A 27,721-nucleotide genomic window follows, 5' to 3' on the forward strand; every position below is an offset into this window, starting at 1 on the left:
GACTGCGAGCCAGGCCTAATCATCAGTGCCCAACCTCACTAATGCTCTTATGGCTGAATGGAAGCAAGTCCTCGCAGCAATGTTCCAACATCTAGTGGAAAGCCTTCCCAGAAGAGTGGAGGCTGTTATAACAGCAATGTTCCAACATCTAGTGGAATGCCTTCCCAGAAGAGTGGAGGCTGTTATCACAGCAAATGGGGGACAAACCTCATATCAATGGCAATGATTTTGGAATGAGATGTTCGATGAGCAGGTGTCCACACACTGTTGGTTAAGTAGTGTATGTCTGTAGTCACTGTCACTTATAGATTCAACACAGAATCAAATCAGTAACACATTCATAGCCCCTTTATATTACCAGTCATAGCCCCTTTATAAAACCAGTCATTGCCCCTTTATAGAAACAGTCATAGCCCCTTTATAGAATCAGTCATAGCCCCTTTATATAACCAGTCATAGCCCATTTATAAAACCAGTCATAGCCCCTTTATAAAACCAGTCAAAGCCCCTTTATATAACCAGTCATAGCCCATTTATAAAACCAGTCATAGCCCCTTTATAAAACCAGTCATAGCCCCTTTATAAAACCAGTCATAGCCCCTTTATAGAACCAGTCATAGCCCCTTTATAAAACCAGTCATAGCCCCTTTATAAAACCAGTCATAGCCCCTTTATAGAACCCCTTTATAAAACCAGTCATAGCCCCTTTATAAAACCAGTCATAGCCCCTTTATAAAACCAGTAATAGCCCCTTTATAAAACCAGTCATAGCCCCTTTATAGAACCAGTCATAGCCCCTTTATAAAACCAGTCATAGCCCCTTTATAAAACCAGTCATAGCCCCTTTATCGAATCCCTTTATAAAACCAGTCATAGCCCCTTTATAAAACCAGTCATAGCCCCTTTATAAAACCAGTAATAGCCCCTTTATAAAACCAGTCATAGCCCCTTTATAGAACCAGTCATAGCCCCTTTATAAAACCAGTCATAGCCCCTTTATAGAACCAGTAATAGCCCCTTTATAGAACCAGTTATAGCCCCTTTATAAAATCAGTCATAGCCCCTTTATAGAACCAGTCATAGCCCCTTTATAAAACCAGTCATAGCCCCTTTATAAAACCAATCATAGCCCATTTATAAAACCAGTCATAGCCCCTTTATAAAACCAGTCATAGCCCCTTTATAGAACCCCTTTATAAAACCAGTCATAGCCCCTTTATATAACCAGTCATAGCCCCTTTATATAACCAGTCATAGCCCCTTTATATAACCAGTCATAGCCCCTTTATATAACCAGTCATAGCCCCTTTATAGAACCAGTCATAGCCCCTTTATATAATCAGTCATAGCCCATTTATAAAAGCAGTCATAGCCCCTTTATAAAACCAGTCATAGCCCCTTTATAAAACCAGTCATAAGACCTTTATATAACCAGTCATAGCCCCTTTATAAAACCAGTCATAAGACCTTTATAAAACCAGTCATAGCCCCATTATAAAACTAGTCATAGCCCCATTATAAAACCAGTCATAGCCCCTTTATAGAACCAGTCATAGCCCCATTATAAAACCAGTCATAGCCCCTTTATAGAACCAGTCATAGCCCCTTGATAGAACCAGTCATAGCCCCTTTATAGAACCAGTCATAAGACCTTTATATAACCAGTAATAGCCCCTTTATAGAACCAGTCATAGCCCCTTTATAGAACCAGTCATAGCCCCTTTATAAAACCAGTCATAAGACCTTTATAGAACCAGTCATAGCCCCTTTATAGAACCAGTCATAGCCCCTTTATAGAATCAGTAATAGCCCCTTTATAGAACCAGTCATAGCCCCTTTATAAAACCAGTCATAAGACCTTTATAGAACCAGTCATAGTCCCTTTATAGAACCAGTCATAGCCCCTTTATAGAACCAATAATAGCCCCTTTATAGAACCAGTCATAGCCCCTTTATAAAACCAGTCATAGCCCCATTATAAAACCAGTCATAGCCCCTTTATAAAACCAGTCATAGCCCCTTTATAGAACCAGTAATAGCCCCTTTATAGAACCAGTCATAGCCCCTTTATAAAACCAGTCATAGCCCCTTTATAAAACCAGTCATAGCCTCTTTATACAACCAGTAATAGCCCCTTTATAAAACCAGTAATAGCCACTATATAGAACCAGTCATAGCCCCTTTATAAAACCAGTCATAAGACCTTTATATAACCAGTAATAGCCCCTTTATAAAACCAGTCATAGCGCCTTTATAGAACCAGTCATAGCCCCTTTATAAAACCAGTCATAGCCCCTTTATAAAACCAGTCATAGCCCCTTTATAGAACCCCTTTATAAAACCAGTCATAGCCCCTTTATAAAAACCAGTCATAGCCCCTTTATAAAACCAGTAATAGCCACTTTATAAAACCAGTCATAGCCCCTTTATAGAACCAGTCATAGCCCCTTTATAAAACCAGTCATAGCCCCTTTATAAAACCAGTCATAGCCCCTTTATCGAACCCTTTATGAAACCAGTCATAGCCCCTTTATAAAACCAGTCATAGCCCCTTTATAAAACCAGTAATAGCCCCTTTATAAAACCAGTAATAGTCCCTTTATAGAACCAGTCATAGCCCCGTTATAAAACCAGTCATAGCCCCTTTATAGAACCAGTAATAGCCCCTTTATAGAACCAGTCATAGCCCCTTTATAAAATCAGTCATAGCCCCTTTATAGAACCAGTCATAGCCCCTTTATAAAACCAGTCATAGCCCCTTTATAAAACCAATCATAGCCCATTTATAAAACCAGTCATAGCCCCTTTATAAAACCAGTCATAGCCCCTTTATAGAACCCCTTTATAAAACCAGTCATAGCCCCTTTATAGAACCAGTCCTAGCCCCTTTATATAACCAGTCATAGCCCCTTTATAAAACCAGTCATAGCCCCTTTATATAACCAGTCATAGCCCCTTTATAGAATCAGTCATAGCCCCTTTATATAATCAGTCATAGCCCATTTATAAAAGCAGTCATAGCCCCTTTATAAAACCAGTCATAGCCCCTTTATAAAACCAGTCATAAGACCTTTATAAAACCAGTCATAGCCCCATTATAAAACCAGTCATAGCCCCATTATAAAACCAGTCATAGCCCCTTTATAGAACCAGTCATAGCCCCATTATAAAACCAGTCATAGCCCCTTTATAGAACCAGTCATAGCCCCTTGATAGAACCAGTCATAGCCCCTTTATAGAACCAGTCATAAGACCTTTATATAACCAGTAATAGCCCCTTTATAGAACCAGTCATAGCCCCTTTATAAAACCAGTCATAGCCCCTTTATAAAACCAGTCATAAGACCTTTATAGAACCAGTCATAGCCCCTTTATAGAACCAGTCATAGCCCCTTTATAGAATCAGTAATAGCCCCTTTATAGAACCAGTCATAGCCCCTTTATAAAACCAGTCATAAGACCTTTATAGAACCAGTCATAGTCCCTTTATAGAACCAGTCATAGCCCCTTTATAGAACCAATAATAGCCCCTTTATAGAACCAGTCATAGCCCCTTTATAAAACCAGTCATAGCCCCATTATAAAACCAGTCATAGCCCCTTTATAAAACCAGTCATAGCCCCTTTATAGAACCAGTAATAGCCCCTTTATAGAACCAGTCATAGCCCCTTTATAAAACCAGTCATAGCCCCTTTATAGAACCAATCATAGCCCCTTTATAGAACCAGTCATAGCCCCATTATAAAACCAGTCATAGCCCCTTTATAGAACCAGTCATAGCCCCTTTATAAAACCAGTCATAGCCCCATTATAAAACCAGTCATAGCCCCTTGATAGAACCAGTCATAGCCCCTTTATAAAACCAGTCATAAGACCTTTATATAACCAGTAATAGCCCCTTTATGAAACCAGTCATAGCCCCTTTATAAAACCAGTCATAGCCCCTTTATAAAACCAGTCATAGCCCCTTTATATAACCAGTCATAACCCCTTTATAGAACCAGTCATAGCCCCTTTATAAAACCAGTCATAACCCCTTTATAGAACCAGTCATAGCCCCTTTATAGAACCCCTTTATAAAACCAGTCATAGCCCCTTTATAGAACCCCTTTATAGAACCAGTCATAGCCCCTTTATAGAACCCCTTTATAGAACCAGTCATAGCCCCTTTATAGAACCCCTTTATGAAACCAGTCATAGCCCCTTTATAGAACCCCTTTATAAAACCAGTCATTGCCCCTTTATAAAACCAGTTATAGCCCCTTTATAAAACCAGTCATAGCCCCTTTATAAAAACCAGTCATAAGACCACTATGTTTTAGACCTATTCCCCCTAAGTGTTACCATGAGATCATGTTTTAGACCTATTCCCCCTAAGTGTTACCATGAGATCATGTTTTAGACCTATTCCCCCTAAGTGTTACCATGAGAACATGTTTTAGACCTATTCCCCCTAAGTGTTACCATGAGAACATAGTTTAGACCTATTCCCCCTAAGTGTTACCATGAGAACATGTTTTAGACCTATTCCCCCTAAGTGTTACCATGAGAACATGTTTTAGACCTATTCCCCCTAAGAGTTACCATGAGATCATGTTTTAGACCTATTCCCCCTAAGTGTTACCATGAGAACATGTTTTAGACCTATTCCCCCTAAGTGTTACCATGAGAACATGTTTTAGACCTATCCCCCCTAAGTGTTACCATGAGAACATGTTTTAGACCTATTCCCCTAAGTGTTACCATGAGATCATGTTTTAGACTGTTCCCCTAAGTGTTTCCATGAGATCATGTTTTAGACCTATTCCCCCTAAGTGTTACCATGAGATCATGTTTTAGACTGTTCCCCCCCCCTAAGTGTTTCCATGAGATCATGTTTTAGACCTATTCCCCCTAAGTGTTTCCATGAGATCATGTTTTAGACCTATTCCCCCTAAGTGTTACCATGAGATCATGTTTTAGACCTATTCCCCCTAAGTGTTTCCATGAGATCATGTTTTAGACCTATTCCCCCTAAGTGTTACCATGAGATCATGTTTTAGACCTATTCCCCCTAAGTGTTTCCATGAGATCATGTTTTAGACCTATTCCCCCTAAGTGTTTCCATGAGATCATGTTTTAGACCTATTCCCCCTAAGTGTTACCATGAGATCATGTTTTAGACTGTTCCCCCCCTAAGTGTTTCCATGAGATCATGTTTTAGACCTATTCCCCCTAAGTGTTACCATGAGAACATGTTTTAGACCTATTCCCCCTAAGTGTTTCCATGAGAACATGTTTTAGACCTATTCCCCCTAAGTGTTTCCATGAGATCATGTTTTAGACCTATTCCCCCTAAGTGTTACCATGAGAACATGTTTTAGACCTATTCCCCCTAAGTGTTACCATGAGAACATGTTTTAGACCTATTCCCCCTAAGTGTTACCATGAGATCATGTTTTAGACCTATTCCCCCTAAGTGTTACCATGAGAACATGTTTTAGACCTATTCCCCCTAAGTGTTACCATGAGATCATGTTTTAGACCTATTCCCCCTAAGTGTTACCATGAGAACATGTTTTAGACCTATTCCCCCTAAGTGTTTCCATGAGATCATGTTTTAGACCTATTCCCCCTAAGTGTTACTATGAGAACATGTTTTAGACTTGTCTTGGCAGAGATTGCGCTGTTAACCTCACATGAAATACCATTGGTGCCGCAGGACAGAACTCACTCTTGGTGCATGTGTGTGTGTTGTGTGTGTGTTGTGTGCGTGCGAGCAAGCTCGTCTGTTACAGCTGGTGTCTCGGATCCTGAACTTCTTGCTCCCGTTTGTCATCACCATATTCTGTGGTCACCTTGGCAACGCAGAGCTGGCGGGATACGCACTGGGCTCTGCGGTATTACCCACAATTATCTACTATGATTAGTTCTCTGACTGGCGAGATTTGAAAAAAAACATTTAAAAAAACATTTTGCAGTTATACAGACAGACTGACTCTATAATATTGTTTCTTCATAATAATATTTGTTGTTGTTCTTCCTGTCAGGTGATCAATGTGACCACGACCTCTACGGGCTACGGACTGGCTCTGGCCTGTGATACACTCGTCTCTCAGGTTAGGCCCTCTGTGTGTGGGTTAGGCCCTCTGTGTGTGGGTTTGGCTCTCTGTGTGTGGGTTAGGCCCTCTGTGTGTGGGTTAGGCCCTCTGTGTGTGGGTTAGGCCCTCTGTGTGTGGGTTAGGCTCTCTGTGTGTGGGTTAGGCCCTCTGTGTGTGGGTTAGGCTCTCTGTGTGTGGGTTTGGCTCTCTGTGTGTGGGTTAGGCCCTCTGTGTGTGGGTTAGGCTCTCTGTGTGTGGGTTAGGCTCTCTGTGTGTGGGTTAGGCTCTCTGTGTGTGGGTTAGGCTCTCTGTGTGTGGGTTAGGCTCTCTGTGTGTGGGTTAGGCTCTCTGTGTGTGGGTTAGGCTCTCTGTGTGTGGGTTAGGCCCTCTGTGTGTGGGTTAGGCCCTCTGTGTGTGGGTTAGGCCCTCTGTGTGTGGGTTAGGCTCTCTGTGTGTGGGTTAGGCCCTCTGTGTGTGGGTTAGGCCCTCTGTGTGTGGGTTAGGCTCTCTGTGTGTGGGTTAGGCCCTCTGTGTGTGGGTTAGGCTCTGTGTGTGGGTTAGGCTCTCTGTGTGTGGGTTAGGCCCTCTGTGTGTGGGTTAGGCTCTCTGTGTGTGGGTTAGGCTCTCTGTGTGTGGGTTAGGCCCTCTGTGTGTGGGTTAGGCTCTCTGTGTGTGGGTTAGGCCCTCTGTGTGGGGGTTAGGCCCTCTGTGTGTGGATTAGGCTCTCTGTGTGTGGGTTAGACCCTCTGTGTGTGGGTTAGACCCTCTCTCCCTGTGTGTGTGTGTGTGTGTGTGTGTGTGTGTGTGTGTGTGTGTGTGTGTGTGTGTGTGTGTGTGTGTGTGTGTCAGAGAGGTGTATATAGTTTGTGTGGTTGAAAGGCCTGTTATGTGTTTTATTAACTGTTTAATAATGTTGTTCCTTTAGTGTCACACCCTGATCTGTTTCACCTGTCCTTGTGATTATCTCCACCCCCTTTTCCAGGCGTCACCCATCTTCCCCATTATCCCCTGTGTATTTATACCTGTGTTCTCTGTTTGTCCATTGCCAGTTCATCTTGTTTTGTCAAGTCAACCAGCATTTTTATTCTCAGCTCCTGCTGTTCCCAGTCTGTCTTTTTCTCGCCCTCCTGGTTTTGACCCTTGCCTGTCCTGACTCTGAGCCCGCCTGCCTGACCACTCTGCCTGTCCTGACTCTGAGCCCGCCTGCCTGACCAATCTGCCTGTCCTGACTCTGAGCCCGCCTGCCTAACCACTCTGCCTGTCCTGACTCTGAGCCCGCTTGCCTGACCCTTGCCTGTCCTGACTCTGAGCCCGCCTGCCTGACCCTTGCCTGTCCTGACTCTGAGCCCGCCTGCCTGACCCTTGCCTGTCCTGACTCTGAGCCCGCCTGCCTGACCCTTGCCTGTCCTGACTCTGAGCCCGCCTGCCTGACCACTCTGCCTGCTGACTTGTCCCTTCGCCCCACCTCTGGTTTACTGACCCCTGCCTGCCTTGACCTGTCTATTGCCTCTGTTGGATAATCAAACCATTGTTAATTCGAAATGTCTGCACCTTACTTTGATTCCTGAACTGGCCATGACTGACCCAGCAGACCCGGGCATTGCAACGCCATCTCCTACCATCAGTAGGCACGAGGAATTGCTTCGTGTCCTTGTGGAGGGGTTCCAAACGTTGTCTGAATGCCATGACTGGGCAGTTTGCTAGAGCAATTCCATGGGTTGTCTGGGAGGCCGCCTACCACGGTGGTAACCCTACAGCTCCACAGCAACGTCTCATCGGTCACTCCACCTTCCCGGAAGCCTACCTCCTCCTGAACGCTTCAATGAAGAGCCGAGCACCTGTCGGTCGTTCCTAGCTCAATGGGTCCTCGTCGTCGAGCTTCAGCCCTCCTCCTTCCCTCGGATCACTCCTACCTCATCACGCTGATGGCCGGGGGGAGAGCTCTCACCTGGGCTACTGACGTGTGGGAACAACAGCTGGCTATATACACTATTCTGGAGGGGTTTGTGGGAAAAGTGTAGAAGGTTTTTGATGCCCCGTTCTCCGGTAGAGAGGCCACCCAGAAGCTAATCCATCTTCGGCAGGAGTCCCTCCGTGTAGCTGATTATGCGGTGGATTTATACACGTTGGCAGCGGAGAGTGCTTGGAATCAAGAGGCTCAATGTTCAATATGTTCCTGCACGGCGTCTCAGAGGAGGTCAAGGACGAGCTTGGCAGGCAGAATCAGGGTCAGGGGCATCACTGTGACCATCCGTATTGATGGGCGATTACGTGGAATTGGATTTCTCTCGCACGCCCAGGGATCCCACCTTGTCTCTGAGACTTCCCAGAAGCTCCCAAAGGTCTCGTTGCCGAGAAAACCCGAGGCTTCTCGACTTGCCCCGTAGACTGCCGAAGACAGATGAAACATTTTGTGCTATTTACCACAGACTACTTTGTGTCAAAGTTTAACTAGGACTCTCTCCTCCTCACCAGTGTCATGATCAAAGATGTGATCAAGAGCCTCACACACAGCATATCGTTTGGTCATTGTGCTGCCACAGAATTAATTGTGGGCAAGGCCTCAAAAAAGCTCTTATATTCCAGAGCGGTGAGAAAAGTTCAATATATTATTGAAACACTTTTTTTGAGATTGTTAGTGAGAATGCCAACAGGTGTTGGTTCCGTGGGGGAAAGATTATATTGGGGAAAGGTTCCAGTGGGGGTTGCCTTGGAAACCAAGAAGGGGAGTGAGGTGTGTGTGTGTGTGTGTGTGTGTGTGTGTGTGTGTGTGTGTGTGTGTGTGTGTGTGTGTGTGTGTGTGTGTGTGTGTGTTCAAACACACATCCATGTGGGTGTCTGGGAGAGGACGTGTGTCCATCTGATGAATGGGCCTGAACTCAATTTTATACACTACTTGTAGTCTCACCAATTACTTTCTAATGACCAGTCATATTTAACCGTTAACACTACATGTACAAAAGTTAAATAGAACATCCAAAATGTAATGACAATCATCCAAATGGATTTTGTGTGTTCAGATGCCCTGTGTGGAAAAAGTCATGGAACCTTATGACAATCAAATTAAATTAAGTTCATTTTCAGAGAGAAAACTTGTAAATCGGTCCAATTTGACCGGAACACAGCAGGAGGGTTTAATAGACCAGGCTCACCGGTAGGAGCGAGTACTCTGGTGGGCCATATGGAGAATGTTCCTGCTTCCCTTGCTCACACCCCTTTTCATGCCATTCTGCTGTGGGGAGACCGGACCAAATCTCTCCGTGTTCTCATTGACTCTAACGACACCTTTTTGGATGCTACCCTTCCCCACTCAGCCCCTCTCCATTCCCATGGACGTTAGAGCGCTGGACGGGCGCTCTATAGGCCGGGTCACCCACAACACCACCATCATCAATCTACGTGTGTCAGGGAACCACAGCGAGGCTATCCAGTTCCTGCTCATCAAGTCCCCTCAGACACCCGTGGTATTGGGATTCTCCTGGCTCCCAGTGACACAATCCCCTCATTAACTGGTCTACTGGTGCCATCATGAGCTGGAGCCCGCTCTGCCACGCCCACTGCCTGATGTTAACCTGTCCCGGGACGTCTTCCTGGGAGCTTGGAAGGTGCCCCGGAGCTCTTCACCATTCCAGCTGTGTACCAGGGAGGTGTTCAGCAAGGCCCGGGCCACTTCGCTCTTGCCCCATAGACCTTATAAATGCGGGATTGACCTTCTACCTTCTGCACGACTCCGCCCCAGGGACAACTGTACTCTCTGTCAGGACCAGAGACCAAGGCGATGGAGAACTACATTGGGGACTCCCTTCGGATTAATACGGCGTCCTTCTTCCACCGGCGCAGGGTTCTTCTTTGTGGAAAAGAAGGACAAGACCCTTCGCCCGTGCATTGACTACCAGGATCTCAACAACATAATGGTGAAGAACCGCTCATCTTCTTGGCCTTCGAGCCGCTCCACGGGGCATCTGTGTTTTCTAAGGTGGATCTACAGAACGCCTACCACCTGGTGTGGATACAGGAAGGAGACGAGTGGATGACCGCCTTCAATACGGCCAGCGGTCACTACAATTTTCTGGTCAAGCCCCTGCTGCGTTCCAGACTCTGGTCAATGATGTTTTCCGCAACATGTTGAACCGGTTCGTCTTTGTCTACCTAGATGACATCCTCATCTTCTCCCGTTCCACCCAAGAACATGTACTCTTCATCCGACAGGTTCTCCAATACATCCTGTTTGTCACATACACATGGTTAGCAGATGTTAATAAAATAAATATTTATTATACTTATCGATGTTGTGGATGAGCGCGTTGTTTGTTCTGTTCCTCTTTCTCTATCTCTCTGTAGCTTCCGGGTCTGCTGGACTTTGAAGTGCCTGTCCCGAATGGTTCATTCATGTAAATGGGCATATTGAAAGTCAGTAGTGAGGTAATTTGGTAAATGTTATGTTGTGATATTGTTTCATAAACATGTTGCAATGTATATACTTGAGTATTTTTAGTTAAATGGAAAATGTAGGTTTGACTAGGTAATTGCTTGATTAATTAGTGTTAATTGTTCTGAGGGGAGGGGCTAGCCCGACACAAGGAGCCTCTCTTTCAGTTCATAGAGAAGCATTGTGGATTGAGCTGTGAATGGGGCAGCATTGTTTTTATCTGGCCCATAAGGTATATGTTAGATGGCAGCATTGTGTTTAGCTGTCCCATAAGGTATATGTTAGATGGCAGTACTGTGAATGGGGCAGCATTGTGTTTAGCTGGCCCATAAGGTATATGTTAGATGGCAGCATTGTGTTTAGCTGGCCCATAAGGTATATGTTAGATGGCAGCATTGTGTTTAGCTGGCCCATAATGTGTATGTTAGATGGCAGCATTGTGTTTAGCTGGCCCATAAGGTATATGTTAGATGGCAGTACTGTTGATGGGGCAGCATTGTGTTTAGCTGGCCCATAAGGTCTATGTTAGATGGCAGTACTGTGAATGGGGCAGCATTGTGTTTAGCTGTCCCATAAGGTGTATGTTTGATGGCAGTACTGTTGTTTTGTTCAGGGAATCACTATGTAAATAAACACCCTGAAGCACAGAATAACTTTTGCGGCTCTGCCATCTTTTATTTCGATAGAGGTTAGGTTTTCCAGTATAGCCTTCTGACCTACTCTACGTGACACACCCTGATCTGTCTCACCTGTCCTTGTGATTGTCTCCACCCACCTCCAGGTGTTTCCCATCTCCACCATTATCCCCTGTGTATTTATACCTGTGTTCTCTGTTTGTCCATTGTCAGTTCATCTTGCTTTGTCAAGTCAACCAGCGTTTTTGTTCTCAGCTCCTGCTTTTCCTAGTCTCTCTTTTTCTCCCCCTCCTGGTTTTGGCCTGTCCTGACTCTGAGCCCACCTGCCTGACCACTCTACCTGCCCCTGACCCTGATTCTGCCTGCCAACCTGCCCCTTTGTCCCCAGGATTATTGACCTCTGCCTACCCTAAACCTGTACCGTTGGTACCGTCCGCCACCTCTGGTTTACTGACCCCTGCTTGCCTTGACCTGTCTATCCTCCCTTTTGGTTTATCAAACCATTGTTACTTCGACGTTTCTGCAACTGGGTCTTACTTTGAGTCCTCATACTTTAGTGTTGCTCCAGTCACCATTAATCCACTACTATGGAGACGGCAATCCATTTTCAACAAACACTGTGTGTGTGTGTGTGTGTGTGTGTGTGTGTGTGTGTGTGTGTGTGTGTGTGTGTGTGTGTGTGTGTCTGTGTGTGTGTGTGTGTATAGACATTTGGCAGCAGTAACCTGCACCGTGTGGGGGTGATCCTGCAGAGAGCAGTGTTGATCCTGCTGCTGCTTTGTCTGCCCTGTTGGGGCCTCCTCATCAACGCCCAAAACATCCTACTAGCCATGAATCAGGAGCAGGAGGTGGCCCGGTGGGAAACAGATACACACACACACACACACACACACACACACACACACACACACACACACACACACACACAACACGCTGTGGATGTTGACTCAAACATAAATGTCTGTGCATTGTGGTTGGTATGTAACTGACCGTTTGTTCTGTTGTCTCCCCGTCAGGATCGCCCAACTTTATGTGATGCTTTACCTGCCTGCTGTTCCTGTGAGTAACACTGTCTCCAACCAGAGGACTGAGATAAAGCCTGAACGGGGACATAGGACAGTCTAGACACAGCCTGGTTGTGGACAGTCTAAATAGAGCTTACATGGGGACATACGACTGAGATAGTCTAGATAGAGCCTGGGTGAGGACAGAGGATAGAGATAGAGCCTGGGTGGGGACAGAGGATAGAGATAGAGTCTGGGTGGGGACAGAGGATAGAGCCTGGGTGGGGACAGAGGATAGAGATAGAGTCTGGGTGGGGACAGAGGATAGAGATAGAGTCTGGGTGGGGACAGAGGATAGAGCCTGGGTGGGGACAGAGGATAGAGCCTGGGTGGGGACAGAGGATAGAGCCTGGGTGGGGACAGAGGATAGAGCCTTGGTGGGGACAGAGGATAGAGCCTGGGTGAGGACAGAGGATAGAGATAGAGTCTGGGTGGGGACAGAGGATAGAGCCTGGGTGGGGACAGAGGATAGAGCCTGGGTGAGGACAGAGGATAGAGATAGAGTCTGGGTGGGGACAGAGGATAGAGCCTGGGTGGGGACAGAGGATAGAGCCTGGGTGGGGACAGAGGATAGAGCCTGGGTGGGGACAGAGGATAGAGCCTGGGTGGGGACAGAGGATAGAGCCTGGGTGGGGACAGAGGATAGAGCCTGGGTGGGGACAGAGGACAGAGATAGAGCCTGTGTGGGGACAGAGGATAGAGCCTGGGTGGGGACAGAGGATAGAGCCTGGGTGGGGACAGAGGATAGAGCCTGGGTGGGGACAGAGGATAGAGCCTGTGGGGACAGAGGATAGAGCCTGGGTGGGGACAGAGGACAGAGATAGAGCCTGGGTGGGGACAGAGGATAGAGATAGAGCCTGGGTGGGGACAGAGGATAGAGATAGAGCCTGGGTGGGGACAGAGGATAGAGCCTTGTTAGAGCGGGTGGGGACAGAGACAGAGATAGAGCCTGGGTGGGGACTCCCTAGAGCCTGGGTTAGAGCCTGGGTGGGGACAGAGGACAGAGATAGAGCCTGGGTGGGGACAGAGGATAGAGATAGAGCCTGGGTGGGGACAGAGGATAGAGATAGAGCCTGGGTGGGGACAGAGGATAGAGCCTTGGTGGGGACAGAGGATAGAGCCCGGGTGGGGACAGAGGACAGAGATAGAGCCTGGGTGGGGACTGATAGAGCCTGGGTGGGGACAGAGGACAGAGATAGAGCCTGGGTGGGGACAGAGGATAGAGCCTGGGTGGGGACAGAGGATAGAGCCTTGGGGACAGAGGACAGAGATAGAGCCTGGGTGGGGACAGAGGATAGAGATAGAGCCTGGGTGGGGACAGAGGATAGAGATAGAGCCTGGTTTGGGGACAGAGGATGAGCATTGGTGGGGACAGAGGATAGAGCCCGGGTGGGGACAGAGGACAGAGATAGAGCCTGGGTGGGGACAGAGGATAGAGCCTGGGTGGGGACAGAGGACAGAGATAGAGCCTGGGTGGGGACAGAGGATAGAGCCTGGGTGGGGACAGAGGACAGAGATAGAGCCTGGGTGGGGACAGAGGATAGAGTTAGAGCCTGGGTGGGGACAGAGGATAGAGATAGAGCCTGGGTGGGGACAGAGGATAGACTTGATAGAGCCTGGGTGGGGACAGAGGACAGACTTGATAGAGCCTGAACGGGGACATAGGACAGTCTAGACACAGCCTGGTTGTGGACAGTCTAAATAGAGCTTACATGGGGACATACGACTGAGATAGTCTAGATAGAGCCTGGGTGGGGACAGAGGATAGAGCCTTGGTGGGGACAGAGGATAGAGCCCGGGTGGGGACAGAGGACAGAGATAGAGCCTGGGTGGGGACAGAGGATAGAGCCTGGGTGGGGACAGAGGATAGAGCCTGGGTGGGGACAGAGGACAGAGATAGAGCCTGGGTGGGGACAGAGGATAGAGATAGAGCCTGGGTGGGGACAGAGGATAGAGATAGAGCCTGGGTGGGGACAGAGGATAGAGCCTTGGTGGGGACAGAGGATAGAGCCCGGGTGGGGACAGAGGACAGAGATAGAGCCTGGGTGGGGACAGAGGATAGAGCCTGGGTGGGGACAGAGGACAGAGATAGAGCCTGGGTGGGGACAGAGGATAGAGCCTGGGTGGGGACAGAGGATAGAGCCTGGGTGGGGACAGAGGACAGAGATAGAGCCTGGGTGGGGACAGAGGATAGAGATAGAGCCTGGGTGGGGACAGAGGATAGAGATAGAGCCTGGGTGGGGACACAGAGCATTGGTGGGGACAGAGGATAGAGCCCGGGTGGGGACAGAGGACAAGATAGAGCCTGGGTGGGGACAGAGGATAGAGCCTGGGTGGGGACAGAGGACAGAGATAGAGCCTGGGTGGGGACAGAGGATAGAGCCTGGGTGGGGACAGAGGACAGAGATAGAGCCTGGGTGGGGACAGAGGATAGAGTTAGAGCCTGGGTTAGAGATAGAGCCTGGGTGGGGACAGAGGATAGACTTGATAGAGCCTGGGTGGGGACAGAGGACAGACTTGATAGAGCCTGAACGGGGACATAGGACAGTCTAGACACAGCCTGGTTGTGGACAGTCTAAATAGAGCTTACATGGGGACATACGACTGAGATAGTCTAGATAGAGCCTGGGTGAGGACAGAGGATAGAGATAGAGCCTGGGTGGGGACAGAGGATAGAGATAGAGTCTGGGTGGGGACAGAGGATAGAGATAGAGTCTGGGTGGGGACAGAGATAGAGCCTGGGTGGGGACAGAGGATAGAGCCTGGGTGGGGACAGAGGATAGAGCCTGGGTGGGGACAGAGGATAGAGCCTGGGTGAGGACAGAGGATAGTAGTGGGGACAGATAGAGCCTGGGTGGGGACAGAGGATAGAGCCTGGGTGGGGACAGAGGATAGAGCCTGGGTGGGGACAGAGGATAGAGATAGAGCCTGGGTGGGGACAGAGGATAGAGCCTGGGTGGGGACAGAGGATAGAGCCTGGGTGGGGACAGAGGATAGAGCCTGGGTGGGGACAGAGGATAGAGCCTGGGACAGGGGACAGAGGATAGAGCCTGGGTGGGGACAGAGGATAGAGCCTGGGTGGGGACAGAGGACAGAGATAGAGCCTGGGTGGGGACAGAGGATAGAGCCTGGGTGGGGACAGAGGATAGAGCCTGGGTGGGGACAGAGGATAGAGCCTGGGTGGGGACAGAGGATAGAGCCTGGGTGGGGACAGAGGATAGAGCCTGGGTGGGGACAGAGGACAGAGATAGAGCCTGGGTGGGGACTAGAGCCTGGGTGGGGACAGAGGATAGAGATAGAGCCTGGGTGGGGACAGAGGATAGAGCCTTGGTGGGGACAGAGGATAGAGCCCGGGTGGGGACAGAGGACAGAGATAGAGCCTGGGTGGGGACAGAGGATAGAGCCTGGGTGGGGACAGAGGACAGAGATAGAGCCTGGGTGGGGACAGAGGATAGAGCCTGGGTGGGGACAGAGGACAGAGATAGAGCCTGGGTGGGGACAGAGGATAGAGTTAGAGCCTGGGTGGGGACAGAGGATAGAGATAGAGCCTGGGTGGGGACAGAGGATAGACTTGATAGAGCCTGGGTGGGGACAGAGGACAGACTTGATAGAGCCTGGGTGGGGACAGAGGACAGACTTGATAGAGCCTGGGTGGGGACAGAGAACATTTTAGATATAAGTGGGGACAGAGGACAGTCTAGATATACAGTGGGGCAAAAAAGTATTTAGTCAGCCACCAATTGTGCAAGTTCTCCAACTTAAAAAGATGAGAGAGGCCTGTAATTTTCATAATAGGTACACTTCAACTATGACAGACAAAATGAGAAAAAAAATCCAGAAAATCACATTGTAGGATTTTTAATTAATTAATTTGCTAAATATGGTGGAAAATAAGTAAGTGGGGACAGAGGACAGTCTAGATATAAGTGGGGACAGAGGACGGTCTAGATATAAGTGGGGACAGAGGACAGTCTAGATATAAGTGGGGACAGAGGACAGTCTAGATATAAGTGGGGACAGAGGACAGTCTAGATATAAGTGGGGACAGAGTACGGTCTAGATATAAGTGGGGACAGAGGACAGTCTAGATATAAGTGGGGACAGAGGACAGTCTAGATATAAGTGGGGACAGAGTACGGTCTAGATATAAGTGGGGACAGAGGACAGTCTAGATATAAGTGGGGACAGAGGACGGTCTAGATATAAGTGGGGACAGAGGACAGTCTAGATATAAGTGGGGACAGAGGACAGTCTAGATATAAGTGGGGACAGAGGACAGTCTAGATATAAGTAGATATAAGTGGGGACAGAGGACAGTCTAGATATAAGTGGGGACAGGGAGTCTAGAGTGGGGACAGAGGCAGTCTAGATATAAGTGGGGACAGAGGACAGTCTAGATATAAGTGGGGACAGAGGACAGTCTAGATATAAGTGGGGACAGAGGACAGTCTAGATATAAGTGGGGACAGAGGACAGTCTAGATATAAGTGGGGACAGAGGACAGTCTAGATATAAGTGGGGACAGAGGACAGTCTAGATATAAGTGGGGACAGAGGACAGTCTACAGTGAAAGTCATCCCCCTTGGAGTTCTCTATATTTTGTTGCATTACCCTGTAAATTAAATGGACTTTTATTTGGATAGATTAAACTGGAGAAGTGAAATGGGAAAAATAAGCTGTTTAAAAAAATAAAACAATAAAAGGAAAAGTGGTGTATATGTTTTACCCCATTTACTATGAAGCCCCTCCCCTTTACTATGAAGCCCCTCCCCTTTACTATGAAGCCCCTCCCCTTTACTATAAAGCCCCTAAATAAGATCTGGTTCAACCAATTACCTTCAGAAGTCACATTATTAGTTAGATTGCACACAGGTGGACTTTATTTAAGTGTCACATGATCTGTCACATGATCTCAGTGTATATTTATATACACCTGTTCTGAAAGGCCCCACCACTCAGCAAGGGGCACCACCAAGCAAGAGGCATCATGAAGAACAAGGAGCTCTCCAAACAGGTCAGGGACAAAGCTGTGGAGAAGTACAGATCAGGGTTGGGTTATAAAAGAAATATCAGAATCTTTGAACATCCCACGGAGCACCATTAAATCCATTATTTAAAAATGGAAAGAATATGGCACCACAACAAACCTGCTAAGAGAGCTAAGAGAGGGCTGCCCACCAAAACTCACGGACCAGGCAAGGAGGGCATTAATCAGAGAGGCAACAAAGAGACCAAAGATAACCCTGAAGGAGCTGCAAAGCTCCACAGCAGAGATTGGAGTATCTGTCCATAGGACCACTTTAAGCCGTACACTCCACAGAGCTGGGCTTTATGGAAGAGTGGCCAGAAAAAAGCCATTGCTTAAAGAAAAAATAAGCAAACACGTTTGGTGTTCGCCCAAAAGCAGGTGGGAGACTCCCCAAACATATGGAACAAGGTTCTCTGGTCAGATGAGACTAAACGTGAGTTTTTTGTCCATCAAGGAAAACGGCATTTCATTTAAATGTCTTGGAATGCCCTAGTCAAAGCCCAGACCTCAATCCAATTGAGAATCTGTGGTATGACTTAAAGATTGCTGTACACCAGAAGAACCAATCCAACTTGAAGGAACTGGAGCAGTTTTGCCTTGAAGAATGGCCAAAAATCCCAGTGGCTAGATGTGCCAAGCTTATAGAGACATACCCCAAGAGACTAGCAGCTGTAATTGCTGTAAAAGGTGGCTCTACAAAGTATTGACTTTGGGGGGGTGAATAGTTAGCACGCTCAAGTTTTCAGTTTAATTGTCTTATTCCTTATTTGTTTCACAATTAAAAACAAATGCATCTTCAAAGTGCTAGACATGTTGTGTAAATCAAAATGATACAAAACCCCCCCACAATCTATATATATATCTATATAATCTATTTTAATTCCAGGTTGTAAGTCAACAAAATAGGAAAAATAAATGCCAAGTGGGAGGGGGGGGGTGTGAATAGTTTGACAAGCCACTCTAGACTGATCTGGGGTGGGGACAGAGGACAGTCTAGGCAGATCTGGGATGGGGCCAGAGGACAGTCTAGACAGAGCTGGGGTGGGGACAGAGACCAGTCTAGACAACGCCTGGGTGGGAAAAGAGGACTGAGATAGAGCCTGGGTGGGGACAGAGGACTGAGATAGAGCCTGGGTGTGGACAGAGACCAGTCCAGACAGAGCCTGGGTGGGAAAAGAGGACTGAGATAGAGCCTGGGTTAGGACAGAGACCAGACTAGACAGCTCCTGAGTGGGAACAGAGGACTGAGATAGAGCCTGGGTGGGAAAAGAGGACTGAGATAGAGCCTGGGTGGGAAAACAGGACTGAGATAGAGCCTGGGTGGGGACAGAGGACTAAGATAGAGCCTGGGTGGGGACAGAGGACTGAGATAGAGCCTGGGTGGGGACAGAGCAAAGGTGTGGGCAAAAGACAGTCTAGATAAAGCAATGGTGGTGACATAGGAATGTTTAGATAGAGCCTGGCTGGTGACAGAGGAATGTTTAGATAGACTCTGGCTGGTGACAGAGGAATGTTTAGATAGAGCCTGGCTGGTGACAGAGGAATGTTTAGATAGAGCCTGGCTGGTGACAGAGGAATGTTTAGATAGAGCCTGGCTGGTGACAGAGGAATGTTTAGATAGAGCCTGGCTGGTGCCAGAGGAATGTTTAGATAGAGCCTGGCTGGTGACAGAGGAATGTTTAAATAGAGCCTGGCTGGTGACAGAGGAATGTTTAGATAGAGCCTGGCTGGTGACAGAGGAATGTTTAGATAGAGCCTGGCTGGTGCCAGAGGAATGTTTAGATAGAGCCTGGCTGGTGACAGAGGAATGTTTAGATAGAGCCTGGCTGGTGACAGAGGAATGTTTAGATAGAGCCTGGCTGGTGACAGAGGAATGTTTAGATAGAGCCTGGCTGGTGACAGAGGAATGTTTAGATAGAGCCTGGTTGGTGACAGAGGAATGTTTAGATAGAGCCTGGCTGGTGACAGAGGAATGTTTAGATAGAGTCTGGCTGGTGACAGAGGAATGTTTAGATAGAGCCTGGCTGGTGACAGAGGAATGTTTAGATAGAGCCAGGCTGGTGACAGAGGAATGTTTAGATAGAGCTGGGGTGGGGACAGAGGACAGTCTAGATAGAGCCAGGCTGGTGACAGAGGAATGTTTAGATAGAGCCTGGATGGGGAGAGAGGAGTGACATAGTGCCTGGTTGGGTCCTGAAGACAGTCTAGGTAGAGCCTGGGTGGGGACTCCGTCTGGGGTCTGAGTGTTCCGTCTGGGGTCTGACTTATCCGTCTGGGGTCGGAGTGTTCCGTCTGGGGTCTGACTGATCCGTCTGGGGTCTGAGTGTTCCCTCTGGGTTCTGAGTGTTCCGTCTGGGGTCTGATTGTTCTGTCTGGAGTCTGACTGATCCGTCTAGGGTCTGAGAGTTCCGTCTGGGGTCTGAGTGTTCCTTCTGGAGTCTGATTGTTTTGTCTGGGGTCTGAGTGCTCCGTCTGGGGTCTGAGTGATCCGTCTGGGGTCTGATTGTTCTGTCTGGAGTCTGACTGATCCGTCTGGTGTCTGAGTGCTCCGTCTGGAGTCTGACTGATCCGTCTGGGGTCTGAGTGATCCGTCTGGGTTCTGATTGTTCCGTCTGGAGTCTGACTGATCCGTCTGGGTTCTGATTGTTCCGTCTGGAGTTTGACTGATCCGTCTGGGGTCTGAGTGCTCCGTCTGGGGTCTGAGTGTTCCTTCTGGGGTCTGACTGATCCGTCTGGGGTCTGAGTGTTCCGTCTGGGGTCTGAGTGTTCCGTCTGGAGTCTGACTGATCCGTCTGGTGTCTGAGTGCTCCGTCTGGTGTCTGACTGCTTTGTCTGGGTAATTCTAAACGACTGACATCATTACTCTTCCACCCCTCTCCTCCTTTCACAGGCTATGTTCCTGCACCAGTTGCAAACAACTTACCTACAGAACCAGGTATTGTGTGTGTGTGTGTGTGTGTGTGTGTGTGTGTGTGTGTGTGTGTGTGTGTGTGTGTGTGTGTGTGTGTGTGTGTGTGTGTGTGTGTGTGTGTGTGTGTGTGTGTGTGTGTGTGTGTTGTGTGTGTGTGTGTGTGTGTGTGTGTTGTGTGTGTGTGTGTGTGTGTGTGTGTGTGTGTGTGTGTGTGTGTGTGTGTGTGTGTGTGTGTGTGTGTGTGTGTGTGTGTGTGTGTGTGTGTGTGTGTGTGTGTGTGTGTGTGTGTGTGTGTGTGTGTGTGTGTGTGTGTGTGTGTGTGTGTGTGTGTGTGTGTGTGTGTGTGTGTGTGTGTGTGTGTGTGTGCTTTTTTGCATTATTTGTAGCTTATTTAGTCCATAATGTTTCTGCTCCCGAAAAGACCGAAAGAGTTTCTGGATATCCGAACAGCGATTACTCACCTCGTACTGGACAAAGATGTTTTCTTTAATTAATTGGACGCAAAGGATCTACTTCAGACACCCTACAAGGGCCAAATCCCCGTCATTCTCATGAAGGAGAGACGGATTTATCGGGGACGTTGGTCAGGGTGCCTTGTAAGGAACCGAGTGCGAGTGGGCCTCTTCCATCAGTCTTATTACCCAAAGTACCATCGTTGGATAACAAAATGGACGAGCTGCGGTCACGAATATCCTTCCGACGGGACGTTAAATATCTTCTGTTTCACTGAGTCGTGGCTAAACGACCACATGGATAACCAGCTGCCGGCGGGGTTTTCGCTGCATCTGCAAGATAGAACTGCTGCCTCTGGTGAGACAAGGACTGGCGGTCTGTGTATATTTGTAAACAACAGCAGTATCTCATGATAAGTTGTAGACCACACTAAGAGCCGAACTCAATGAACTGTATTCCGCCATAAGCAAACAGGAAAACGCTCATCCAGAGGTGGTGCTCCTAGAGGCCAGAGACTTTAATACAGGGAAGCTTAAATCTGTTTTACCTCATTTCTACCAGCATGTTAAATGTGCAACCAGAGGGAAAAAAAGTCTAGACCACCTTTACACCACACACAGAGAATGACAGTAATTATATATTCCTGAATCCTGCTTACAAGCGAAAACTAAAGCAGGAAGCACCAGAAGTGGTCAGACGACGCAGATGCTAAAATACCGGACTGTTTTGCTAGCACAGACTGGAATATGTTCTGGGATTCCTCCAATTATATTGAGGTGTACACCACAACAGTCACTGGCTTCATCAATAAGTGCATAGATGACATTGCTCCCAAAAGTGACCACATGTACATACAACAACCAGAAGTCATGAACTACAGGCCACATCTGCACTGTGCTAAGGGGTAGAGCTTTCAAGGAGCGGGATGCTTAAAAGAAATCCTGCTACGCCCTCCGACGAACCATTAAACAGGCAAAGTTTCAATACAGGACTAAGACTGAATCCTACTACACCGGCTCCAACACTCGTCTTATGTGGCAGGGCTTGCAAATTATTACAGACTACAAAGGGAAGCACAGCCGCGAGCTGCCCAGTTACAACAGCCTACCAGATGAGCTAAATTACTTCTATGCTCGCTTCGAGGCAAGCAACACTGAAGCATGCATGAGAGCATCAGCTGTTCCGGACGACTGTGTGATCAGGCTCTCTGTAGCTGATGTCAGTAAGACCTTTAATAAACAGGTCAACATTCACAAGGCCTCTGGGCCAGACGGATTACCAGGACGTGTAGTCCAAACATGCGCTGACCAATTGGCAAGTGTCTTCATTGACATTTTCAACCTGTCCCTGAATGAATCTGAAATACCAACATGTTTCAAGCAGACCGCCATAGTCTCTGTGCCCAAGAACGCTAAGGTAACCTGCTTAAATGACTAGCGACCCGTAGCACTCACGTCTGTAGCCATGAAGTGCTTTGAAAGGCCGGTCATGGCTCACATCAAAACCATTATCCCAGAAACACCAAGACCCACTCCAATTTGAATACCGCCCCAACAGATCCACAGATTATGCAATCTCTGTTACACTCAACACTGCCGTTTCCAACCTGGACAAAAGGAAACCTATGTGAGAATGCTATTCATTGACTACAGCTCAGCATTCAACACAATACCAGACAGAGCCATACTCATCACTAAGCACCATGCTCATCAATAAGCTTAGGACTCTGGGACTAAGCACTTCCCTCTGCAACTGGATCCTGGACAACCCGACTGGCCGCCCCCGGGTGGTAAGGTTAGGTAGCGACACGTCTGCTACGCTGATCCTCAACACGGGGGCCCCTCAGGGGTGCGTGTTCAGCCCCCACTGTAGTCCCTGTTCACTCATGACTGCACTCAGTCCCCTCCTGTAGTGGAGAAGGTTGAGAGCTTCAAGTTCCCTGGTGTCCACATCACCAACAAACTATCATGGTCCAAACACACCAATACAGTCATGAAGAGGGAACAACAAAGCCTCTTCCCCCTCAGGTGACTGATCAGATTTGGCATGGGTTCTACAGCTGCACCACCGAGAGCATCCTGACTGGTTGCATCACTGCCTGGTATGGAAACTGCTCGGTCTCCGACCGCAAGGCACTACATAGGGTAGTGGGTACGGCCCAGTACATCACAGGGCTCTACATAGGGTAGTGGGTACGGCCCAGTACATCCCAGTACATCACAGGGTTCTACAGAGGGTAGTGGGTACGGCCCAGTACATCCCAGTACATCACAGAGCTCTACATAGGGTAGTGGGTACGGCCCAGTACATCACAGAGCTCTACATAGGGTAGTGGGTACGGCCCAGTACATCACAGGGCTCTACATAGGGTAGTGGGTACGGCCCAGTACATCACAGTACATCACAGAGCTCTACATAGGGTAGTGGGTACGGCCCAGTACATCCCAGTACATCACAGGGCTCTACATCACGGCCCAGTACATCACAGGGCTCTACATAGGGTAGTGGGTACGGCCCAGTACATCCCAGTACATCACAGGGCTCTACATAGGGTAGTGGGTACGGCCCAGTACATCACAGGGCTCTACATAGGGTAGTGGGTACTGCCCAGTACATCACAGGGCTCTACATAGGGTAGTGGGTACGGCCCAGTACATCACAGAGCTCTACATAGGGTAGTGGGTACGGCCCAGTACATCCCAGTACATCACAGGGCTCTACATAGGGTAGTGGGTACGGCCCAGTACATCCCAGTACATCACAGGGCTCTACATAGGGTAGTGGGTATGGCCCAGTACATCACAGAGCTCTACATAGGGTAGTGGGTACGGCCCAGTACATCCCAGTACATCACAGGGCTCTACATAGGGTAGTGGGTACGGCCCAGTACATCACAGAGCTCTACATAGGGTAGTGGGTACGGCCCAGTACATCCCAGTACATCACAGGGCTCTACATAGGGTAGTGGGTACGGCCCAGTACATCCCAGTACATCACAGGGCTCTACATAGGGTAGTGGGTACGGCCCAGTACATCACAGAGCTCTACATAGGGTAGTGGGTACGGCCCAGTACATCCCAGTACATCACAGGGCTCTACATAGGGTAGTGGGTACGGCCCAGTACATCACAGAGCTCTACATAGGGTAGTGGGTACGGCCCAGTACATCCCAGTACATCACAGGGCTCTACATAGGGTAGTGGGTACGGCCCAGTACATCCCAGTACATCACAGAGCTCTACATAGGGTAGTGGGTACTGCCCAGTACATCCCAGTACATCACAGAGCTCTACATAGGGTAGTGGGTACGGCCCAGTACATCACAGGGCTCTACATAGGGTAGTGGGTACGGCCCAGTACATCCCAGTACATCACAGAGCTCTACATAGGGTAGTGGGTACGGCCCAGTACATCACAGGGCTCTACATAGGGTAGTGGGTACGGCCCAGTACATCCCAGTACATCACAGGGTTCTACATAGGGTAGTGGGTACGGCCCAGTACATCCCAGTACATCACAGGGCTCTACATAGGGTAGTGGGTACGGCCCAGTACATCACAGGGCTCTACATAGGGTAGTGGGTACGGCCCAGTACATCACAGGGCTCTACATAGGGTAGTGGGTACAGCCCAGTACATCCCAGGGTTCTACATAGGGTAGTGGGTACGGCCCAGTACATCACAGAGCTCTACATAGGGTAGTGGGTACAGCCCAGTACATCACAGAGCTCTACATCACAGCCCAGTACATCACAGGGCTCTACATAGGGTAGTGGGTACGGCCCAGTACATCCCAGTACATCACAGGGCTCTACATAGGGTAGTGGGTACGGCCCAGTACATCACAGGGCTCTACATAGGGTAGTGGGTACGGCCCAGTACATCCCAGTACATCACAGGGTTCTACAGAGGGTAGTGGGTACGGCCCAGTACATCCCAGTACATCACAGAGCTCTACATAGGGTAGTGGGTACGGCCCAGTACATCACAGAGCTCTACATAGGGTAGTGGGTACGGCCCAGTACATCACAGGGCTCTACATAGGGTAGTGGGTACGGCCCAGTACATCACAGTACATCACAGAGCTCTACATAGGGTAGTGGGTACGGCCCAGTACATCCCAGTACATCACAGGGCTCTACATAGGGTAGTGGGTACGGCCCAGTACATCCCATCACAGGGCTCTACATAGGGTAGTGGGTACAGTACATCACAGGGCTCTACATAGGGTAGTGGGTACGGCCCAGTACATCCCAGTACATCACAGAGCTCTACATAGGGTAGTGGGTACGGCCCAGTACATCACAGGGCTCTACATAGGGTAGTGGGTACTGCCCAGTACATCACAGGGCTCTACATAGGGTAGTGGGTACGGCCCAGTACATCACAGAGCTCTACATAGGGTAGTGGGTACGGCCCAGTACATCCCAGTACATCACAGGGCTCTACATAGGGTAGTGGGTACGGCCCAGTACATCCCAGTACATCACAGGGCTCTACATAGGGTAGTGGGTACGGCCCAGTACATCACAGGGCTCTACATAGGGTAGTGGGTACGGCCCAGTACATCCCAGTACATCACAGGGCTCTACATAGGGTAGTGGGTACGGCCCAGTACATCACAGAGCTCTACATAGGGTAGTGGGTACGGCCCAGTACATCCCAGTACATCACAGGGCTCTACATAGGGTAGTGGGTACGGCCCAGTACATCCCAGTACATCACAGGGCTCTACATAGGGTAGTGGGTACGGCCCAGTACATCACAGAGCTCTACATAGGGTAGTGGGTACATCCCAGTACATCACAGGGCTCTACATAGGGTAGTGGGTACGGCCCAGTACATCACAGAGCTCTACATAGGGTAGTGGGTACGGCCCAGTACATCCCAGTACATCACAGGGCTCTACATAGGGTAGTGGGTACGGCCCAGTACATCCCAGTACATCACAGAGCTCTACATAGGGTAGTGGGTACGGCCCAGTACATCCCAGTACATCACAGAGCTCTACATAGGGTAGTGGGTACGGCCCAGTACATCACAGGGCTCTACATAGGGTAGTGGGTACGGCCCAGTACATCCCAGTACATCACAGAGCTCTACATAGGGTAGTGGGTACGGCCCAGTACATCCCAGTACATCACAGGGCTCTACATAGGGTAGTGGGTACGGCCCAGTACATCCCAGTACATCACAGGGTTCTACATAGGGTAGTGGGTACGGCCCAGTACATCCCAGTACATCACAGGGCTCTACATAGGGTAGTGGGTACGGCCCAGTACATCACAGGGCTCTACATAGGGTAGTGGGTACGGCCCAGTACATCACAGGGCTCTACATAGGGTAGTGGGTACAGCCCAGTACATCCCAGGGTTCTACATAGGGTAGTGGGTACGGCCCAGTACATCACAGAGCTCTACATAGGGTAGTGGGTACAGCCCAGTACATCACAGAGCTCTACATAGGGTAGTGGGTACAGCCCAGTACATCACAGGGCTCTACATAGGGTAGTGGGTACGGCCCAGTACATCCCAGTACATCACAGGGCTCTACATAGGGTAGTGGGTACGACCCAGTACATCACAGAGCTCTACATAGGGTAGTGGGTACGGCCCAGTACATCCCAGTACATCACAGGGTTCTACATAGGGTAGTGGGTACGGCCCAGTACATCCCAGTACATCACAGGGCTCTACATAGGGTAGTGGGTACGGCCCAGTACATCCCAGTACATCACAGGGCTCTACATAGGGTAGTGGGTACTGCCCAGTACATCACAGGGCTCTACATAGGGTAGTGGGTACGGCCCAGTACATCACAGAGCTCTACATAGGGTAGTGGGTACAGCCCAGTACATCACTGGGGACAAGCTTCCTTCCATCCAGGACGTCTATACCGGTGTCAGAGGAAGGTCCTAAAAATTGTTCAAGACTCCAGCCACCCCAGTCATAGACTGTTCTCTCTGCTACCGCATGGCAAGCGGTACCAGAGCGCCAAGTCTAGGTCCAAAAGGCTCCTTAACAGCTTCTACCTCCTAGATTCCTGAAAAGCTAATCAAATGGCTACTGGACTATTTGCATTGTCCCACCTTATTTTTCTTTAAACTGCATTGTTGGTTAAAGGGCTTGTAAGTTAGCATTTCACTGTAAGTTCTACAGCTGTTGTATTCAGCGCATGTGACAAATACAAATGGATTTGATTTGACTGTGTCTCCCAGGGGATCATCCTACCTCAGATGTACACAGCAGCAGCAGCTAACCTCATTAACCTGGCTGTGAACTACATCCTGCTCTTCAGCCTGGAGATGGGAGTCATGTACTGCCTTAGCTTCCTCTCCTGCTCCTATCCTCTCCTGCTCCTATCCTCTTCTTCCTCTCCTGCTCCTATCCTCTTCTTCCTCTCCTGCTCCTATCCTCTTCTGCTCCTATCCTCTCCTTCCTCTCCTGCTCCTATCCTCTTCTGCTCCTATCCTCTCCTGCTCCGATCCTCTTCTTCCTCTTCTGCTCCTATCCTCTTCTGCTCCTATCCTCTTCTGCTCCTATCCTCTCCTGCTCCGATCCTCTTCTGCTCCTATCCTCTTCTGCTCCTATCCTATCCTGCTCCGATCCTCTTCTGCTCCTATCCTCTCCTGCTCCGATCCTCTTCTGCTCCTATCCTCTCCTGCTCCGATCCTCTTCTTCCTCTCCTGCTCCTATCCTCTTCTTCCTCTCCTGCTCCGATCCTCTTCTTCCTCTTCTGCTCCTATCCTCTCCTGCTCCTATCCTCTTCTTCCTCTCCTGCTCCTATCCTCTTCTTCCTCTCCTGCTCCGATCCTATCCCCTCCTGCTCCTATCCTCTTCTTCCTCTCCTGCTCTATCCTATCCTCTCCTGCTCCTATCCTCTTTCTTCCTCTCCTCCTCCTTCTCTTCCTCCTCAATATCTCTCACTTCTCTCTCTCTACTCCTCCTCTACTCTCTTTTCCTCCGTCTTTCCCTCTCCTCCTTCTCTTCCTCCTCTCCTCCTTCTCTTCCTCCCCTCCTCCTTCTATTCCCCCCTCCTTCTCTTCCTCCCTCCTCCTTCTATTCCTCCCCTCCTCCTTCTCTTCCTCCCCTCCTCCTTCTCTTCCTCCCCTCCTCTTTCTA

At 48.9% G+C, this 27,721-nt stretch overlaps 1 protein-coding gene across 1 annotated transcript in view; it reads left to right on the top strand.

Annotated features, from left to right (window-relative positions):
• The window catches only part of LOC115124079 (multidrug and toxin extrusion protein 1-like), a 68,390-nt gene that overhangs the window by 1,667 nt on the left and 39,002 nt on the right, over positions 1-27,721 (top strand). Inside the window, exons 2-7 of the mRNA XM_065024024.1 lie at positions 5,778-5,879; positions 6,030-6,098; positions 11,852-12,000; positions 12,161-12,203; positions 20,128-20,172; positions 26,818-26,915. Coding sequence (XP_064880096.1) covers positions 5,778-5,879; positions 6,030-6,098; positions 11,852-12,000; positions 12,161-12,203; positions 20,128-20,172; positions 26,818-26,915 — 506 coding nt within the window. The remainder of the gene's footprint in view (positions 1-5,777; positions 5,880-6,029; positions 6,099-11,851; positions 12,001-12,160; positions 12,204-20,127; positions 20,173-26,817; positions 26,916-27,721) is intronic.

The sequence above is a fragment of the Oncorhynchus nerka genome, linkage group LG10, assembly GCF_034236695.1.
Source record: "Oncorhynchus nerka isolate Pitt River linkage group LG10, Oner_Uvic_2.0, whole genome shotgun sequence".
Classification (NCBI taxonomy): domain Eukaryota; kingdom Metazoa; phylum Chordata; class Actinopteri; order Salmoniformes; family Salmonidae; genus Oncorhynchus; species Oncorhynchus nerka.